General features: G+C 37.0%; 1 protein-coding gene across 1 annotated transcript in view; it reads right to left on the reverse strand.

Moving 5' to 3' along the window:
- LOC121417405 (GTPase HRas) overlaps positions 1 to 22896 on the reverse strand; it is a 39659-nt gene that overhangs the window by 11275 nt on the left and 5488 nt on the right. The window contains exons 2-5 of the mRNA XM_041611097.1: positions 8798 to 8846; positions 8111 to 8139; positions 4993 to 5077; positions 184 to 326 (exon numbers count right to left, since the gene is read on the reverse strand). Of these exons, the coding sequence (XP_041467031.1) occupies positions 184 to 326; positions 4993 to 5077; positions 8111 to 8139; positions 8798 to 8846 (306 nt within the window). The remainder of the gene's footprint in view (positions 1 to 183; positions 327 to 4992; positions 5078 to 8110; positions 8140 to 8797; positions 8847 to 22896) is intronic.

The raw sequence follows: 22896 nt of genomic DNA on the forward strand, positions 1-22896 counted from the left end.
GAATTACTTTCTGCCATTACCCATTTACCTCACCTGGGTTGAGTGCAGCACAATGTGGGAAAATTTCTTGCTAAAGGAAAACACGCCATGGCTGGGATTTGAACCCACGTCCTTCAGATTGAAAGATGAGAGTCTTAACCACTAGACCACGACGCCCCCACAGAAGTCATGGCTGATACTTACAGACCATAGGGACCTCCTCAGCGTCTTTCACTCTCTTAATCTGTTCTCTGTAGAGATTGACATCCTCGAAGGATTTCTCGTTGTTGATCGCAAACACACACAGGAAGCCTTCCCCCGTTCTCATGTACTGGTCCCTCATAGCACTGAAAGAAAGGCGTGTCAAAATAAGAGAGAAATATATATCAAAACATAATGATATATAAAATTGAAGTGAAAAATAGATATATAATAAGTCCTGAGACGTTATTTCAAACTTTCATTATTACATACTATATTACATTATCATACATTGGTCCCTCATAGCACTGAAAGAAAGTAGGTAAAAATAAAACGGAAAATATACATGTATATAAAAAAAGATGATAATTGAAGTAAAAAAATATATACAGTATATATAATATTTATTTCAAACTATCATTATTATACTAGATTACTATGATTATCATGAATTGGTCCCTCATAGCACTGAAAGCAAGGGGAGTAAAAATAAGAGGGATATACAGTGAATATCAAAACATAATGACAATTGACGTGAAAATATTTCAAACTAAAATTATTAACTATCATTATTATGTATTGGTCCCTAATAGGTCCCTGTCAGAAAGGAAATTTGTGTATAGGGGGAGAGGGAGAAGAAGAGAAAGAGATGGATAAAGAAAGGGAAAGGAGTTTCTGGAAAAGATAGAGAGACACAGAGAGAAAGAAATTGAAAGCAGAAAGGAGAGTGATGGACAAAGAGAAGAAAACAGAGATATACAGAAAAATAAATGCAGTGCAGCGAAAAAGGAAAGTCAGAGGTATTAACCCTAACTAGGACGGGCTTTTTTGGCCGTTCTGTGGCAGGGGAGGGGGTTGATTCAACCCCCCACCTCAGATTTTGGCCGCCGATCGCGCAAGCGCCGCAAAAATTTGCACGCTGGTAGAGTGCAATGTAATCTACTAGGCTGTATGGTAATATTTTCCAAAATAATGAGATTTTACTTTATATGAATTAATTATGCTAATTTATGAATAAATCATACTTTTTGCTCTAATTCACTAAATAAAGCTCCTAGAATGCTAATTTTTGGTAAAAATATTCATTGTAGCATTAATAACAATCGCAATTGAAAAAACTTCAGTTTGGAAATCAATTTTTTATGTATTATATTGTTTAATGAGTTTCTTATACTATTTCTTTGTTTTCCTTTGTTTTTTCACCAGATTTATTGCACAACCTTTTTGAAGCATAATTATGCTAAAATCAATTGATTTCAGCTGTTTAAAGCAAAAATAATCATATCTTTATGAATAAGATGAGAAAACTCAATTTGCATTGACTTTGTACACAAAATCATGTTTTGGAACAATTTTTGGTCTGACATGCACTTACGAAATGTTGCGTAATTTCGTAACCGCGTACCCCAGCGTCGCAAATTTGGTCTCAAAAGATGCCCGACACATGAAAGTATAAACTCTGTGAGTGGCGGGGTCAAAAGATTTCACGCGGCGGAATGATTGCAGAAAATGTTGAGGGGGGGGATTGATTCAACCCCCCCCCCCCCCCCCGGTCAGTTTAGGGTTAAATGGGTATAGACAGACAGAGTAGAGAAGAACATAGAAGAGAAGGGAAGAGGGACAGAGAGAAGGAGAGAGAATGAGAGAAGAGATTGATGCTCACAAGCATTGACTCACCCACATGGAACTAATTAAAGTTGCATTTTGATACCTCATTAAGCATCACAATTACACTGTAAACACTAAACACAAACCAAGGTTCATTCTCTAGAATGGCATTGGCACTAATTGTCTAGCTCATGAATATTCATGAGAGATATAATCTTGCAATGGCTTCATGTGACAAGATAGTTTAATGACCCTTTGGTGTAATAGTATATTGTATTGGGTATAATGTACCAATAAGTGTACATGTAGGTGCACGTAAGAGTGAAGACATCAGTGTATCTATTCCGACGGACCGCTTTATTTCCATTTTGTCTAATGCCAATTTGTCTAATTGCAAACTTGTCTACTGACATTTGGTCTACCATCTTTCATTTAGTCTAATGCCATTCTGTGTAATAACCAGTTGGTCCAATAGCCACTTAGTCCATACACCATTTCGTCTATAAATAGGACTACGTGTTAAAAGCGTGCAAATTGAATGAAAATGAAATGGATATTAGACCGACTGGTTAAAGGTCAAGTCCACCTCAGCAAAATTTTGATTTGAATCAATAGAGAAAAATCAGGCAAGCACAATGCTGAAAATTTCACCAAATAGGATGTAAAATAAGAAAGTTATGACAATTCAAAGTTTCGCTTATTTTTAACAAAAAAGTTATATGAACGAGCCAGTTACATCCAAATGAGAGAGTCAATGATGTCACTCACTCACTATTTCTTTTGTTTTTTATTGTTTGAATTATACAATATTTCAATTTTTACGAATTTGATGATTAGGACCTCCTTGCCTGAAGCACAACATGTTAAAATAATGGAATTCCACGTGTTCAGGGAGGAATGAAACTTCATTTCACATGACAATGACAAGAAAATCAAAATATTTCATATTTCATATAATAAAATACAAAAGCAATAGTGAGTGAGTGATGTCATCAGTTTCCTCATTTGCATACCGACCGAGATGTGCATATAACTGTTTTGTGAAATGAAGCGAAACTTTAAAATGTCATAACTTTCTTATTTTACATCCGATTTTGATGAAATTTTCAGTGTTATGCTTGTTGAATTTTTCTCTTTTTATTCAAATCAAGTTTTTGTTGGGGTGGACTTGTCCTTTAAGAGACAAAATGTTCAGACCACCTGGTGATCAGACAAAGTGATGATTGGACCAAATGGTTGTTAGACGAAATGTTGATGGACGGAATGGCATGAGACTAAATGAAAGAAGACCATGTGGTAAGTGGATGAGTTGGCAATTATACCTAGGGAACTACCACAACTACAACCAATTACCATCAACATCACCACCACAATAAGCTATACAACATGCTACCACCCCCACGACTATACTACTACCTCATCACCACCATTACTCATACCCCTTTCATAAACCTATCCTCCAATTAGCCGCCTAAGAGTAATGCGGATAATTCAATAAAATTGCGTTCATAAACTCCGAAAATAATCCACATTATTTTTATGAGCGCCCGTCCTGAAAAAGAAGGATAATCGTCATGGCAACCACACACCCCCTCCGATGCGGTTGCGTTGGAAAAGGGTGACCTTGTGACCGCTCCATGGCAATTATCCGCATTACTTTCAAAATGCGTTCATAAAGTCAAAATCTGGTCCCGATGCTGCTATTATGCGGATAATAGCAGCATCAAAATCATGCGGATAACTCTGGTCCTCCTCCGATTATAGACCAAATTATGCTGCTATTAGCCGCATAATTGGGTTTATGAAAGGGGTATCATACTATAAACGGATGGTTTTCAAGTCAAACTATACCCATTTTGCTTTAAAAATGTACTGATTAATTCAATGGCCCGTATTCTGAAGTCAGATTTAATAGACCAGGGTCTAACTCTGTACTAAAATCATGGGAAGCCAAAAGTGTCATAATTTTTATGAAGATATATATGTTTCTTATGTTTACTGTGCTCTTTACTGTTACGATTTACCCAATCAATCGTACCTCTATGGAAATCCATCAGTGTCATAACTTTTCTACTGGAAATTTGCAAAATGTATTTTGTAAACAAAGAGAAGCACAGCATATTTTCAAGAAAGCATTGAATGCATGAATAAATTCATAGAAAATATTTTGAAAAAACATGCATAAGGGATGTTGACGGTGCTGGCCATCCATAGTTGTGATTGATTGGATCAATCATAACTCTTTGTAAGACGGGGGCCCAGCTCTATCGATATTTGATTATCCAGTAGTATATCTAAACTTCTTGCTGCCAATATATTCAACCAGCAGGAACACCATTAATACCACAACAACCACGATCACCATCACCAATAACAACAACCACACCAACCTATATTCCTCTTGACCTGCTGTGTCCAGTGTATCATATAGGGCCGGCCTGTGCCCCACCCTCCCCCCCCCCCTTACGAGGCACAATTAAAATGTGTAATGTAACTATACCAATGTTATGTACATGTAACACAATTGTGTCCCCCCCCCCCCCTTTTGAAAAGGACTTTGTTTTTCGCTTTTAATTTTTTTCCATGGACAAAATGACCTTCAATTTTATGTGAAAACCTTTTTTTAGCTTGTCTAATTTTCCTCGGAAAAATGTACCCCCCCCCTTTAGAAATCTTGGATCCGACCCTGATGTATACCCAGTTTTAACAAGTCTCTCCATCTATTTCAATTTGTTTCCTATTTCTAGTAGTAGTAGTAGTATGGTATTTATTCAATCAAGAAAAAAAATTATTATCATACTTGCTTAGATTGCGCTTAATACTTTCTTTTTCAGAAGTCTCTAAGTGCTCTATAGTATGTGCAGCATAATTACCCTGGCTTCAGCGCTGCGTTTCAAGGAATAAACTCTTGCCAGGTACCCATTTACCTCACCTGGGTTGAGTGCAACACATTGTGGATCAATTTCTTGCTGAAGGAAATTACGCCATGGTTGGGATTCGAACCCACGACCTTCTGTTTCAAAGTCTGGAGACTAATCCACTGGGCCACAACGCTCCACGAAAACTCCAAGAAAACTGGCATAATTAACAGTCCAAAGACTGAAAAATCCAGTGCACAGTATAAACAAAGGCAAAGTACAATATGTATACAGATGAAATATAAGCAACATCACTACCACCAACAACCACACAACCTTTACCAACCTGTATTCCTCTTGACCTGCTGTATCAAGTATATCCAGTAGACACGTCTCTCCATCTATAACGACTTGCTTCCTATATGAATCCTCTGAGGGGAAAAAAGACAAGAAAAGACAATTCAAGCAAGGATCCTTACAGCGGACGAGAACCGGTATATTCAGCATGGTATGGTCATATGGAGACTCATTTTCTTATGATCTAACCAAAGTTCGCCACGGAAAATGAACAAAAGTTCCTGGATGTAGCGTGCACGACATTAATTTGCAATTCAGCTTCTTAAAAATACTGAACTAGAAATGTTACTTCTTGTTCATTTAAACTGAAGTGATATGTGACCCAAAAACCTCTGGGGGCCGTTTTACAGAGACTTACGATTGATTGGGCTGTGCGAGGCTAAGCAAATAGTAGGGAGTTAAGAAAGACAGTGCGAAACCCTAAAAAGATAGTCTGGGGTTAAGGATAGTATGGGGTTTAATAAGGAAATGCAGTATGAAAAGCATACTAGACAAAGTGTTTATAAATGCTGGGTGGAGCTCTGCAAGTGATACTAGATAAGTGGTTTAAAATAACAAGTTTAGATAGATCGCACAATGAAAGCTACTATTACAAGGTTCTTACAACCTGTGCCCCAATTGCCTATTAAAGGGGAAGTTCACCCTGAAGCAAACTTTGTGGTAGCAATAGTCAAAAATATTGGTGAAAGTTTGAGGAAAATCCGTCAAAGAGTAAGAAAGTTATTAGAGTTCAAAATTTTGGATTTGTGACGTCATAAACGAGCAGCTGTCCCATGTGTTATGTAATATAAAATGTATGAATTTCAAATTTTGTATGGTTCCTGATGACTTAATTTTGTTTTCTTTTCATGATCGGGTGTGAAATGATTTGTCTATTGATATACAAAAGTTCCAATGAAAACCATTTTTAATTTTCTGAGAAAATGACATTTCATTGATTTTTTACCATTCGCTATGTAGGATACTGCTCGCATATGACGTCACAAATCAAATAATTGAAATTCTAATAACTTTTTAATTATTTGATGAATTTTTCTCAAACCTTCGGCAATATTTTTTATTATTTTTTCTGCTATTTTTACAATAAATTTTTTGTCAGGGTGAACTTCGTCTTTAAAGGGGAAGTTACCTTAAAGGGGAATGAAACCTAGGCTTGTGTAGAAACAGAAAAATCAAAGAATAAGAATAAAGAAAGCTTGAGAAAAATCAGACAAATAATGAGAAAGTTATGAGGATATGAATATTGTAATCACTAATGCTATGGAGATCCTCTCATTGGCAATGCGACAAGGATGTGTGATGTCACTAATGGACAACTTTCCCTTTGGTGGACTATAAAATACCCTCAAAATGTCTCTTTTTGCTTTTTCTTGTGATGATACAAACTCTTTATCCATAATGTATTCTTAAAAATATGTATTACATGCCCTCATGTAGAAAGAAGACATGATCTATGGATAGATGTGATAAAAGAGGCAATTCAAGTGAAATATATACTAAAGTAATGGGGAGAGTTGTTCACAAGTGACATCACACATCTTTGTCGCATTGCCAATTGCATTAGTGATCGCAATATTCAAATGCTCATAACTTTCTCATTATTTGTCCGATTTTTCTCAAACTTTTGTTGATCTGTTTCTTTGATTTTTCTGTTTTCACACAAGCTATCTTGTTCCAAAGGTTTCATTCTCCTTTAATAATAAGTTGGTTTTACTTTTAACAAAATTATTTTAAAAATTCAACAAATAGATTGGTGTACACGTAGGTTTGATGAAAATTCATATCAGAATAGCAGAGTCATGAATTTTGAATTTTTTAACATCACAGATGAGCAGCTATTCTACAATTTTTCATGTGATTTAATTTCCCCAAAATACAATTTTCTCTAAAAACAAAATGTGATTCATTCATTTAATTGATGGATATATATATAGCAGTCATCAGGCACATCATTTCATTTAAGAAAAATATTAGTATTCATCATATTCTATTAAAAAAAACTTTATACGGAGGTGTTCACTTTAATGACATCACAAATCAAAATTGAAATAATCACTCTTTTCCTCTTTGATAGATTTTCATCATGATGGATTTTTCATCAAAACTTCACCGGTATTTTTCAATATTCTTTTCGCTTTTAAGTTTTTATTAAAGCCAAATATTGTCAGGACTATCCTCCCCTTGCATATACTTTCAATGGCAAATAAAATCTTTGTTTTTATTGCTGGTTCATTTTGTAAACACAAAAGAGAGAGATCTTGACCGAGATCAAGTGGTAGCAAGTTTACGGGCAATTTTGTCCACACTGAGGTGATTACTGGATCATGGGGCCCGCTCTTTTTTCAATTTTGAGGGCTAATTTTGTGGAATATGAATTACATACATGCTATCAAAGCCTTCTTAAATGTTCTGCTGTATGTAGAACATTTCTTTTAAGCTTTGTGAATATTCTTTTTCGCAGAGCTTCGGGCAACGTTAGAAAAAAACGGTTGCCCCAAAGAATTTAATGATGGGTATTTTAGGGGTTAGTTGGACCACCATGGGAACATCCATTACCCTCAGGGATTCCCTATGCTGCTTGACAGTCCAGGTCTATTCTGGTCTGTAACTCTTCAGGAATTGTCTATGCCCAAATATCGGTAAAATGCAAATTCATCTTCTGCCAACTCATCCACTCACCGCATGGTCTATAAAAAATAGTCTTAATATGTCATTCCGTCCATGAACATTTTGTCTAACAACCATTTGGTCCAATAACCATTTGGTCCAATCATCAATTTGTCTATTCACCATTTAGTCTATGACCATTTCGTCTCATAACCAGTTGGTCTAGCATCCATTTCATTTTCATTATTTTTTCTTTGCACATTTATCATTTTGTTCAATTAGAGCAAATGGTATATGGACTAATTGGCTATTGGACCAACTGGTTATTAGATGGTGAGTGGACAAATTGGCAGTTAGACAATGTAGATAGTGGACGATCAGATGGTAGACCGAATGATAGTAGACAAGTTGGCAATTGGATGAACTGGCATTAGACGAACTGGAAGTAAACCCCAGATATCCATGCAAAGGGTGATTTTGGAAAAAAAATAGCTTCTTACCTATTGTAGGGTCATATTCATCTACAAAACTGCAAGGGAAAAAGGGAAAGAAAACAGGTTTAAAGGCGATTAACAACATGTCAAATATAAAGGGGAGCATAAGTCTATCATTACACACTATTCTACACCTGCGATGATATACATCCAATTTTCTAATATCATGACATTCACACCCACACAACTACATGTATGGATCCCCCACCCTTGATGGAACAAGTATAACGAGAGTTTTACAAGACAGAGACTTACATTCCCCATTCATTATCAGTATGGAAATTGAATATTCTAGCACACAATTAGAGGTGATTGTCCTTTGTGTTTGCAATTTTTCTACACAAAAAAAATGTTTGAAATACATGAACATATATTCTTTATTCAACAGAAGAGGACTCAATCACTCATTTTCGGGGGGGGGGGGCAACATGTACCCCCCCCCCCCTCCTTGCACTGGATGCGTTAATACTCTATACAAACATGATGAACTGGTCTAGAAATAAAAGAAATAATTACATAAAATTCTGTAGAATATTTTTATATAAACAAAATACTAAAAAAAAATAATACTTGAACAAAATTACTGAGCAGGCAAATTGTAAACAAAATAATTACCATTTAAGAATAATAATACACGAAAATGCTATTAACCTTACCTGTAGTACATGTAGGCAAATGGGTGAGTGTACTTACTGGTTTTGAATAAGTTGTATCGTCAATGCACTTTTCCCTACACCTCCAGCTGTATAAGAGAAAAAGATAATGAAAAGAATGGGATTATTATTTTCCTCCTGACTTTATCAAATTACTTGTTTTTGTATATGATGTGCAGAGCTGCCAACATGAAAAGGAACATTTCAGTATTTTCGAGGCTAAAAATCAGTATTTCGGTGAGGAAATCAGCATTTCCAAAAAATACCATAGGACCACACATACAACTGAAACTTTAGAAATCAGACATGAAACTATCAGTATTCTTCTCACTTTTCAGTACTTAATACTGAAAATCAGTACTACATGTACTTGGCAGCTATGAAAGACTACCAAATAAAGAAGTTGTGGCAAAAACCGATTTTGGGGGGTTTGGCGGCCATTTAGGATTTTGGCCTGGCACACTTTTTTCTCCGACCCGAGACAAAAAATATTGTCATTTCATGTTGAGAAAAGGAATAAATAAAACTGTTGCCATATTAAAATGACAAAAAAAATTTTTGACCCATGTATAGCCCACTCCTACAAGAGGTGTAGTATTAATACTTTTTTGTGTATGATGTGAGGTTCTTTGAGGACGTCTCAATCATGGAGATTTCGCTTCCACCACACAGAACGATTCCAAAATACAGTAAATGTATTGAATGTGTCCATCAAATGACAATGAACAGCTGGAAGGTCTTTGTCGAAAGATGGTGAACGGAAACAACGGTTTCATCCTGCATAGTGTAAGGTTTGGAGCTGGCAAAAAATTGCATATTACCCAGACTTCAGGCTGCTTTTATATTCATACTACAATGTACTTTTAAAGAGAAATGCCAGTAGTTGCAGTAAACACTGATTTCATGAGAAAGTCTGTAAAACCAGACTTTATAATCGTCAGTATATCATTGAGGATCTACATGTAGATCTGGTACAATTTATACATAAACTGAAACTTTGTGAAATCTTGAAACCTACGCTGAAAAATGATCATACTGAAGATCACCAACACAGATAGGCACACGTGGGACAATGTATTAATATTGCTACCCGACGGAAGTGACCGAATCCGCACTTATTTTGCTTATTTCTCAGCAATTACACAATTTCTTCCAGAATCCTTTGGCACATATTTTTTATTCATACAAACAGACACTTGGGTGGTCATTACATTAGATTCTGTAAAAAGTCATTTTGAGATCGTTACCAAAACTGGAATTTATCTTTGATAGCAGACATACATGTAAGACTCTGTCTATACAAAAAATGTACTGAGTCTAAATTCTATGCATAGTAAAAAAAAACAAGCGGATGTTAGGACATTCGTTCATGTATAGCATTAACTTCATTTCAGGAAATGTCATATGATATGTTGTATGTAGATCAAACACAATTACTTCAATATCTGACAGGCCAATAAGATCAGATCATGTATTCAAATCCTTTTTTTTATTAAAGCGATTTCACATTTTGCAATTGAGTGAATTTTCATTTCCGTCAAAATAAATCAAATAAACTGACGCTTCACACAGGAAAAACAAACATTACATGAAGAATTTAGGAATTTTAGGATAAAGCTATTATGGCATTAATGGTGTTCAACGGCAGAATTACATGTACATGTATTCAACACAGTGTTAAATAATTCTGCCGTTAAGGACCATTTATGCCATAATAGCTTTATCAATTCTTCTCCACAATTATTAAGCAATATACACGTACACAGTAACACATGAAAATGTAGGGCAAGAGATCAAAAAGGCAAATACCAGTGAATGTCGATCAAATACATCTCTCCAAAGTCAATAGGTGGTTTCAGACCGCCTCAAAGTTCGCCAGTTCCAGGTATTCTCTGATCGGGAAATTTACCCCGATCAGAAAATACCAGGTATTTTGGTAATGTGAAAGCAAACTACGCGTAATATCCCCGAAAGAAAATACCCGCTAAATAGCAGGTACTTGGCGAAATTACGAGAACTTTCGTGGGGATTTTTCCAAGGTCGCAGGTATTTTGGCGATGTGAAAGCAAATTACGGGAACTTTTATCCCAGCGTGTCGTTGGGCGCGGCGGCGTGGGTGGCTGCTGGGCTAGTGATTTTGAATCTCCCCCTTGCCTGCTTGTCAGACCACACTGCGCATGCTCGTAACTTCGGGAACTTATCCCGAAGGATGTGTTTCGGGGCGGTGTGAATGCAGGAATAATTAACGGGTATTTTTAGCCTTAAAAAGTTCTCGTAATTTAACGGGGATTCTTGTGATCGAGGCGGTTTGAAACCACCTAATCTGTGGGGTCCTTATCTACATGTATGTGACATTCAACTGGAATTGTGAGATTGTTTTAATTACTGGGTCATCTAAGATTTTTGGGGGGTGTGTGAGTCCTCAGCCATTAAATGAATCAAATGATTATTGGAGATTTTGCTACATCATCCATTGATGATCACAGGTTTTTGCCGATAAAATGCTTCCATACAATATGTGACCTCAGCAATTACATTATGCATTTCCTTTCAATAGCCATTTGGAACATTTTTTTTTATTTAAGTATACAAACCCTTCAGTGGTAATTTCATTGGATTCTGTTCGAACACATTTTGTGATCATTACCACAACTAGGCCATAATAGTTTTATGCTACAGGAAATGTGCACAATGTCCTTTGTATAGACAAACAAGAACACACTGAACTGTCAAGAAATCAATATAAAAGTAGAATTATATATCTAGAAACAATTTTGAGCAAATATGCATTGTTGACTTTGCTGACTTTCAATCATACATGTGTACTTGTGATTGATTGGCTCAATAGCAACTCTTTGTAAGACGGGCCTCTGCTATTTATTTTTTATCAGTTTCCCTAATGAGGCTAGAAGAATTTTGAAGCAAGCATTCAATTTGATTTGCAATGTAACCTTAAGGCCTGGTCACACCGTTCGAGCGTTGTTGGAGCAGTCGTAGAGCGGTAGGGAGAGAGGGTCAAATTTCGCTCACACAATTGGGGAAAAAATAAAAAACAAAAATCAAAATAAAAATAAAAACAACTGAAAGCGAAAATGTGGAACGGTAGCGAGCGATGATTTTTTCTCTCCACTCCAACAACGCTCGGGCGGTGTGACCGGGCCTTTAGCAATGAAATGCATTGTTGTCTGACATCATTACAGACAAGATCGGCATTTCTGGCCCCCGTCTTACAAAGAGTTACGATTGATCCAATCAATCTCAATTGTATGGCAGTCCATCCATACCATAATTTTTTCTACAGGAAATTTGCACATGCTTTTAAGCAGAGAATCACACCGAGTCTTCGAGGGAAGTCAATGTATGAATACACATCAGAGCTCAAAAATATTTTGAACATGTATTATAGATGTTGACGTTGCTGGCCGTCCATAGTTGCGATTGATCGGATCAATCGTAACTATTTGAAAGACAAGGCCCTGATGCATTCAGAGAATTTCAGTAATGTTTATATTCCTTTGAGAAACATGCTTCATTCTTTTTAAATGGCATCTTTTTCAATGACCAAGACATTTCACTCGGGAGTACTTTAGAATGAACCAAATAGTCCACCACTGACCTGGGGCCCGTTATCACAAAAGTTTTTATAATAAAAAGTTGTAATGCTACTGAGGTCATTCAATCTGATTGGCTGATGGTAAACTTGTTATAGAAATAATCATCAAACAAATCTTTATGAAATGTGACCTACATGTAGTACAGGATAGGAGGGCCAGGACAGCCTGTAAAATTGTGTAAAGTAAACTTGCAAAATTTTGAGTGTGAAAGACTTCCTTTGAATGGATTAAGAAATGGCCCTATAGGCATTGATAATTCATGATCATAACGGGACATTACCGGGACAAAAGTGGACAAAAGAAATAAATGCACATTTCATTTGAAGTTTTGAGAGAGAGGGGGACTTTGTTAGGGTAGATTTAGACTGGCCATTGGGTGGGGCTAAATCGTGATTATTATGGGAAAGGGGGACACATGAACAAAGAGATGCACATTTCATCTAAACTTTTGAGTGTGAACTTTATAGACTAGAGTTTGTTTGCATGGATTAAGACCGTCCCTGAATGGGGCTTAATCATGATTATCATGGGAAAGGGGAGAGACATATGCACATTTCATAAAAAAAATTGGATGTGAAAGACTTCATTTTGGTATACAGACCAGCCCTGGCCGGAGCTAAATCGAATATCATTATTGGAAAGGGGTTAGGAGACACATGAACAAAGAGTTAAGCACATTTCATCTAAAGTTTTGAGTGTGAACGACTTCATTGGATATATTTAGCCAGCCTTGGGCAGGCCTAAATTGTGATCGCTATATGGTTGGACTAGGAGACACATGAACAAAGAGATGCACATTTTCATCTTCAGCAATTATCCTCCTAAATAACCCTAAGTCATCATCAGCTCTACTTTAAAATCCTTTGATTATGCTTAATTAGGACAGACAACAGTGAGGCAAACTACTTACATTTCCACCAATTATTCATTTATTGAGGATTCTGCCCTGATACGTATACATTACCCCTTTTCAGAACATGATGCAGAAAATTTACATTATCATCAGGGAAATTCCAGGTATTATAGTACTACTAACTACGCCAGGAATTACATAAAAGTTATATTGAACACGTGCAGGCACATTTCTCCAGTAATTTGGACAGAATCAGTGACAACCAGGTCAATAAAATCGCCCCAGGCACCGTTGACGTCCACGCCGTCCACGCGGGTCTACTCACCCAACCTCCATTAGCAGCCTCGTTCAGACGTGGAGTACACGTACATTTTTTTATTATGCATGGATTGAAATTTGAAACGTACATTTACCTCATCATGACCCAAGCGTAGGCAGTTTACATGTAGGTCGGAAGAAGCCCAGTCGGAGGAAAGGTCGGAAGAAGCCCAGTCGGAGGAAAGATCGGAGTAGTGCCCGTCTGGACAAGGTTACTCTGACCTTCCTCCGACCAGGACACTCCTGGAAAGGTTACATGTAGGAGTATCTTGGAACCCCCACGTCTGAACAAGGCTTATGACTGCTCCTCAGTGAGAAAGACTACGCATGAATCGCTTTCATCGAATATAATTATAATAAACTCAATCGGTTCTTTCTAAATTAAGTGGATATTTGCCACACACAAGTCTCATCTTCATTCCAAAATGACAAGCTCTCCTCCAAAATAGAGATTTAGAATGCAAACTTTACATCCAATTAAAATTGATGAAAATTGGCTTTGATATCAGCCTACTGCTTGACTAAAACAGAGTACAGTCTTTCAGCAAAAAAGGTCCTTGAATTTGTGTCAAAGCAACCAATGAGAAAATGTATTGGTACAAATCAAATGCAGATCCAGAGTAGGACTTTACAAGGGTGAAAATGTGCCTGAAAAATATGACCAGAAAAAAATGACAAAAAATAATAATAAACAAAAAGGTCATCAGAAAATGATTGACACTTCACCCCCACAAAACTTTAAAGAGCAAAAAATAAAGGTCATTGCTCATACCGGGTGTGCAATTACCGGTAATGCAATCAACACATACATGTATGTACATTTAGTTTTACAATACTGTACATTCTCAAATTTTGTGGGGTTCACCCCCCCCCCCCCCACTACTGTAGCTCCATGGCCGTGCCTGCATACATGTGTGAATATAAAATTGTTCAAGAATCAAGGCAGGAATCACATGTACATTACATGTCATGTATTTCACAAATCAAAACCCAAACACAAAAATCGACAAAATCAATGTACAGGCAGCTAACAGTACAGATTGTGTAAATTTTATCTATTTCTAGATCCAAAATGTTGCACGTACAATGAAATCAGCGAGAATTTGGTTCAATGTTGTAGATAGAGCATCTACCTGTAACATTGTCCATTCACTGTACATGTACATACATGTACATTATCAATAATAACACTTAGAGAACTTTGTGAAATTGTAGAAATGTGCATCATACATTATTTCAATGCAGTTGATGATTAGTCTGCAGGCACAGACCTTTGTGCATAATGCAGAGTCTGAAGTAGTGAGACTAGATTCACTCATTACTGTAGCTGCTCGAACTGTATGTACATGTGCAGTCTGTACAACAGACAAGGATTGGAGTGTATTCTTGACTCCCGACATGTATAAAGAATGAACTTTAAAGAGAGCCAGTACATGTAGTTGCACTTGCAGTAAACACTGATATCATGAGAAAGTCTGTAAAACCAGGCATATCATCGAGGATCTAGATCTGGTACAGTTACATAAACTGAACTTTGTGAAATCTTGAAATCTACGCTGAAAAATTTTCACACTGAAGATCACCAACACAGATAGGCACACGTGGGACAGTGTATTATTATTGCTGGAATAAAGACCCAACGGAAGTGACCGAATCCGCGCTTATTTTGCTTATTTCTCAACAATTACACTATTTCTTCCAGAATCCTTCGGAACATATTTTTTATACAAACAGATACTTCGGTGGTCATTATATTAGATTTTGTAAAAAGTCACTTTGAGATCGTTACCGAAACTGGAATCTATCTTTAAAGTAAAAAGTGTCAAATTTGAGTCTGCGCCTGCAGACTACTCAAGGATGAGGACATTAATATTGCACATAATATTCATCAGTGTACATGTATGTATACTTTGATCTAACGAGGGCGCTTGGTCCCTGTGGTTAAGGGCGTAGGCCGAACCTCTGATCAGATTTATGTATGTAGTACCCTAGTAATTATTGTCTGATACCAAGAAAGATCGTTCTGACTCATCCTTTGTTGACGTTCCCAACCACGTTTTATTGTAGATTCTTTTGTCCCATTACGTCACTGTTTTTAATAAGCTGATGACAGGGAGAACTGTTTTGTACAGGCCAACAGGGTACGGTACTTTCCCAAGTGTTGTACACATGTAAAAGTAAAGCTCTGGTTTATTATTACTGTTGTCCTTTTTCCTTTCACACTTTCCTCCCTCCCCCCCCCCCTTCTCTCCTCTCATCTTACCCCACCCCCCCCCCCTCCTTAACCCTCATCTCTCCTCTTTCCCCCTCACCTCTTCCCTCCCCTTAAGTTGATTCAACCCCCCCCCCCCAGTTTTCTAACACCCCAAAAATGCCCGGACTGATAAGGTTAAAGGGGAAGTTCACCCTGACAAAAAGTTTATTGTAAAAATAGCAGAAAAAATAATAAAAAATATTGCCGAAGGTTTGAGAAAAATTCATCAAATAATTAAAAAGTTATTAGAATTTCAATTATTTGATTTGTGACGTCATATGCGAGCAGCATTCCTACATAGCGAATGGTAAAAAATCAATGAAATGTCATTTTCTCAGAAAATTGAAAATGGTTTTCACTGTAACTTTTGTATATCAATAGACAAATCATTTCACACCCGATCATGAAAAGAAAACAAAATTAAGTCATCAGGAACCATACAAAATTTGAAATTCATACATTTTATATTACATGTACATAACACATGGGGCAGCTGCTCGTTTATGACGTCACAAATCCAAAATTTTGAACTCTAATAACTTTCTTACTCTTTAACGTATTTTCCTCAAACCTTCACCAATATTTTTTACTATTTTTTCTGCTATTTTTACAACAAAGTTTTCTTCAGGGTGAACTTCCCCTTTAAATCCAACCCCCCCCCCCTTTGAGATCTCGGCTGCCAATCATGCCAATGCCGAGAAAATTAGCATGATTTAATTTTTGATTTGATCTTGATTTATTTATTTATTATGATAATAGTGTGGGATGTATGGTTAATTCCCTCCTTAAATGTGCGACATGTAATCTATAAAATGCATAAATTATATTTGTTGCTCTAATGCACTATAAAAAGCTCTTAGAATGCAAATTTTGGTGTAAATATTCTTTCTTGCATCAATTGCTAACAATCATGCAAACAATATCCTAGTTTGAAAATAAATTTCTCATGTTTCATGAATTCTATCTCTGATTTTCAAACTTTTGTTTTTCATAGTTTTTTCACCAAATTTAGAGTAGAACCTGTTTGAATCATAATTATGCTAAAATCATTTAATATCAGCTATAAATAAAAGTAAAATAATCCTATTTATGAATCAGACTCATCAGAAAACTCAATTTGCATTGACTTTGTATACAAAATCACGTTTTGAAGCAATTTTAGGGTGTAACAATCACTAAACGTAACGTTGCCTAATTTTTAACCGCATACCTGGGCATTGTAAATTTGTTCTCAAAAGATGTGCAAGACTTCAAAGTAAAAAGTCAGTAAGCGGGGCGGTCAAAATATTTGCCAGAGGAATGGTCACAGAAAAAGTAGAGAGGGGGTTGATTGAACTTCAACCCCCCCCCCTTCCGCCGGCAGTTTTAAGATTTAACAAGTTTAATCTTTAAAACAGTGACATGCCAAATGCTCCTGTGACAACTGCAATGGCATGTGTATAGGGTTAATGTAGGATAGTAGAGTTTTTGTTCAGAATTATGTAAAGACAAGGATTCTAGAGATTCAGTTTATAGATAAGTTTAACGTTCGGCTATAAAACTAAGTGTGTAGATTTTCCATCATCCGCAGCAATAGTCGCTGGATCAACTGTCATGCAACCGTTCATAACATTAACAAGTATGAATTCATAAAAAAATATGCAAACACACAAAAAACCCTACAAGTGGGCCTACACTGTATACTAACAGGAGGTATTTTTTTTCATAAAGAGCTTACTTTGGCTCAGAGAACTAGGCCTACATAGTACACGTGTTGAAAGAACAGATTAATATACATTTGTACGTACAAATGGACTGCCACAAACTGAAAATCGGTGAACTGGAAACAGCAGTTTCGACACAGATCATTGTAGTATAAGAATTCAAAGCAGACAAAAAAAATTGCCAATATTTTGTTCTCCATGGATCTCTGCCGAAAATACTGGTGGGATTCACTCACTCCACCTACATTTATGGGTGTTTTTAAGTTCCGTGTTACATGTAACCTTTTGGTGTTGGTGTTAGGTCAATTTTTGAGTATAACACCAAACATAGAATGAAGATGTTCATGAAAAGTCACTCACTGGTTACTAAAGTGAGATGTCAAAATGTGATCTGGATCAGTTTTACAAACTCAGAATAAGTTTTGGAGCTAGGGGAAAAGCAATCCAAAGTCCAACACTAACACCAACACCGGACTTGAAATCACCCAATGTACATGTATGTTACATGTAGGCCTACAATGAATACCATTGATTAAAAAAAAAAATTAACACCGCACAATATCCCCAATATAAGGAAAATATGTAATGTTCTCCCAAATAATTTGATACTATATTTATTTGGTACAGCGTATGTGTTTATGCTTGAAAATTCAGCTGAAAACACAGAAGTGAAAATACATTTAATTTTTTTTTCATTCAAACTATTGAATATTCCTCTTATTGACAGAAGCTGACAGCAAAGTGGTGAAAATAATTTTTTTCTTCATAAAAAAATCATGAAATGCTCTGTGACTCTACACTGTATATTGTAGAATCAGAAATGACCCATCCAAAACTGTTTGTTTCTTTCCCTTATACATGTAAATCTAATTTTCTGGGTGAAATACTGTGGCCACATCATGATCATGATCACAGCTGACGGCACTGGCCCCCAAGACCTCTGGTCAATCAATGCAAGGGAGTCTTCTTTTACAGACCCTCCAGGATGCAACCAAACGCATACTTGTGTACTCATGGTATGTATTCTGTGGTTAGTCTCCAAGCACAGACTCATATTTGACACTAAAAAAAATGGCAATTCCATAAATTTGTACATCTGGGGAGCGTTTCATGAAAGGACTTGTCAGACGTTTTATCCGACAAGTCCTATTTCATCCGACAGTTACCATGTGGTATTAACATTGCTTATCAGCCAATCAAAATCAAGGAAAGATGTCAGATCTGACAACATGTCGGGCAAAAATGTTGATGAAACAATCTCCAGACCCCCTGTATGTTTCGGATTACTTGTTCTTTTGACAGTCTGTAATGCTATCAAAGGACCATGACTTGGTCAATCTATGAAGTGAGGACCTGAGAAAAATGGGGCTCAGACGAAGAAAAGAGTTGATAATTTTATGGAATTGCCCTACAGCAAGGTCTAGAGTGGAGACTACATGTACACAAGGCTTATAAGATGTACACTTGTTACAGAGTTTGCATCCTGCGATGTCTTTCTTAACAAACCCTCACTATCATTACCAAATACGGAAATAAATAGAGTCCGTTAGCAGCTTGAAAACTGAAAAACTTGACTTTATGGGTGGCGCTGATGGGTTTTCCATACGGGCTAACACCAAGCCAAAAAAGGAAATCTGCTTGCAAAGGTCGCGTGGCTAAAGGTCACAGATATCCTCTAAAAATACACAGGAAAAATACAGAGCATTGATTTGACACGATGGAAATCGCTCAAAATCTGGCATTACATTGTACATTATTCACTTACTTTTAATATGTGCATTATACCATGGTCACAATTGTTCTACGGCGGCCGTACGGCGAGTCGAAAACAGCCGTTTTATCAATTTTGATTCAAACCACCTATATGAAGTAGGACAAAAAATGTTGAAACGGCTGTTTTCGACTCGCCGTACGGCCGCCGTAGAACAAATGTGACCATGGCATTACTGTGAATGGATATAACCCAGCATGAATAAGCATTGTGAAAAAAATTGTTTAAAAAATTTGTAAGAAGCAGACCGTGTTTTACAGGCTATAAATCTAATTTATTTAAAAAAAGAAATATAGTGATGATCATATTCTGCTTCTGCTATCAGAATGACATCTTTCAATTGTGCTTTACAGACATTTTTAACGACTACCCAGGTCTTCCGAGTCTGGCATGCCAGCACACAATGTAGGCACCTTCTCCACTCCCTGGGGAGCATTACAACAAGAGTTCCAATATTCAATTGCTAGGCATACTACACAGACTCTCATTATAATCTACTGGTAACCCATACACCTGGACGGAGAGCGGCAAAGACTTGCCAAAGGACGCTGGGCTATGGTGGGATTTGAACACACAACCCTCTGTTTACAAGTCGAAAGTCAGAACCACTACACCACTATGTATGTCAGTATGCGACATCATTCGCTCTCTCCTATACATGTGTGTGTACTGTCTCACTGCCTATAGACCCTTCTAAAATGTGCTGTAAAATTCAGCAAAATTCATTGTAATTTGACATTTAACCAATTTTAACGTCTAATTTTGATTGGAAAAACTACAAGCTATGGTACTTTGTGTTTTGCTTGTTTGAGTATCTCTTTCTTCAAATAAAAGTGTTGTTAAGGGTGGACTTACGATTTGCTGTACCCATACAGGATTCTACACAGTCCAACCAATCCTGATTTTGTCCTAAATATATCAGGGGGGGGGACTCACTGCAGTTTGTAATTTGGATGAATTTTCCTCCTTCTGGTTTCTCCTCCCTTTTCTGTCTCCTCTCTTTTCCATTCTCTCCATTTATTCCCTTACACCTTCACAACTTCCATTTACATTTTCCTAGTTTCCTTCTTTCTTTTCGCTCACCTCCCACTGCATTCTTCTTTTTCTCCACTGACACTATTTTTTTCTCTAAGATCACATCGTATACATAATAGGTTCGTGTATCATTTGAAGAAAATATTACGATACTTTGTATGAGAACTTTATATGTAACTTGCATGTTTGTAAAATTGATCACAATTCGGCCTTTGGCTGCGATGATCTTTTAATAAACTATTTTATCTATCTATCTACATCTACATCTATCTATCTACATGTATCTGTCTGTCTATCTATCCATCCATCCATCAATCTATCCATCCATCCATCCATCTATCCATCCATCCATCCATCCATCTATCCATCCATCTATCTATCTATCTATCTACATGAACTATCTATCTATCTAATCTTGATATGATAGCACACACAAAAAAAATCACTTCATCAGCTGTAAGAAATGGCCAGAAAAATAAAATGCCTAAAATCTATTATGGTACCATTGATGCTGTCTGCAGGTCTACATGTATGCACATTATGTGACAGTGGTCTTCACAAAGAAAATTGAATATGAAAATAAATTAATTACCAATATCAAAATTTATAAGATAAATTTGAATACTACATGTTGTACAATAGATTCAATAGAATTCCCCTGACGACGGTGTAAAACTCAAACCCTTGCATCTGATTGGATGACAGTGATATGATCCGTGAAACCTCCCCTAGCAAGCCATTTTGAATCATCTTTGTTTGCATCCATGGACTCCCATCAGGAAATCAATTACCTATCACACTTGGCTTTGATTCCCAGAGCACTGCAGGGACCTGGGAACCGCAATAGGCCTACTGGGCTTCTGGGCAATTAAGGTCAGAAATAGAGATTTTATCCAATTACTCATCCATTTTCTTCCACCCCCCCCCCCCACTCCTCCTCTCTACTCTGCTTGCACAGACTCACATTTGAAACTTTAACCAATAACAGGTCTAGAGTAAAGACTAGACGATAAATGCTCTGTCTGTGTTAGATCTAAAAAATAATAGAGCCAGCCACAGTTCTAACACAGTGAATCTACATGTAGTCTCACTACTTTAGACTCTGTACATGTATTATGCACTACATGTATGTGAATTGCAAAAACCAAGGGTCTGTGCGTGGCTGCGTGCAGACTACCTCTCCCCCCTCAATTGCTCACCCACTTCCCTCAATTCATCTAGTCTGCAGGCACAGACCCCGAATGCAATTTCAATCAGCAAAGTGGGTCTTCACACAAAGACTATATATGTACACTGTGCTCACATTTCTGTTGGGAGGGCCTTCACTTCACTTCTATGGAAGCAGGAGACCGTCAAAAACACGGATATACGTCGTGTCGTAATTCAATTTACTACACGACGTAAATAATTACGTAGTGTAGCAATTTGAATTACTACACGACGTAAATAATTACGTAGTGTAGTAATTCGAATTACTACACAACGCAATTCCGAATTACTGCCCAACGATTTAATGCCATGACGTTAAATGAATTAGTGTCGCTACATCAAATAATTAAGGTCGTGTAGTAATTCAAATTACTACACTACGTAAATAATTACGTAGTGTAGTAATTCAAATTACTACACTACCTAAATAATTACGTCGTGTAGTAAATAATTACTACACGACGTAATTTCAGAATTACTGCTCAACGATTTAACGTCATGACGTTAAATGAATTAGTGTAGTGACGTTAAATCAACCAATGAGACCGTTCGTTATATGAGCGCAATGCGAAGAGCTGAGACTACAGAGTATTGTACAGGAACGTACCGGCAGGAAGTTAGTTGGATGTTCGACATTTGATATTCAAACTGTGAAGTTGGTTTGATATTCAGGTTCGATATTCAAATGCCTGTGAAGCTTGACCAATATTCGAGTCCGTCATTGCCACGGACCCAATCCGCATAGTACTGCCCCCCCCAAAAAAAAATAAAATGTTCTACAACCGAGAACAATAGAAAATGATAAAAGGAAAGAAAGGAAAGAAAGATGAAAGATACGTTATTTTATGCATACCATGTCAAAATCAATCTCAAAGTTCAAGGTGTGTTTTTTCTCGCTGGCTCGAGACTTATTACGAAGCAAATTTTTGCTGCATGCGCCATTGTGTGCCCCCTCTTTTTGTTCTTATCACGCATTGAGCTTCGCCCTAATGCTCGGGCACAATCATAAAACATCCTGTTCATACAATGATATGACCCCTCCGTTCTCCCTTCTCTTTCTCTCCCGTTCCCCTTCCTTTTCTTTCCAATCTCCCCCTTTCGCTTCTCTCTCTCCTATTATGTATTCTCTCTTTCTTTGTTTTTTTTTTACTCTATCCACTGGCGGCACCAAGAGATTAGTCAGGAACGTGGTTCCCCATGCTTGAAATATTCTGTTTTGTTAATTTTAGCCCCCCGTTAATGTGCATGCGCCGGGTAACCGAGTCAAGTTCTACAAGTTAGGGTAGGTGGTTACCCCGGATAGGCCGTCGGGATATTCCTGGGGGCCCCTTGGAAAAAAATAAACAAAATGCGATAAATAGACCTTTATTCCTTTAATTTTG

This window comes from Lytechinus variegatus, chromosome 6 (genome assembly GCF_018143015.1).
Source record: "Lytechinus variegatus isolate NC3 chromosome 6, Lvar_3.0, whole genome shotgun sequence".
Classification (NCBI taxonomy): Eukaryota; Metazoa; Echinodermata; class Echinoidea; order Temnopleuroida; family Toxopneustidae; genus Lytechinus; species Lytechinus variegatus.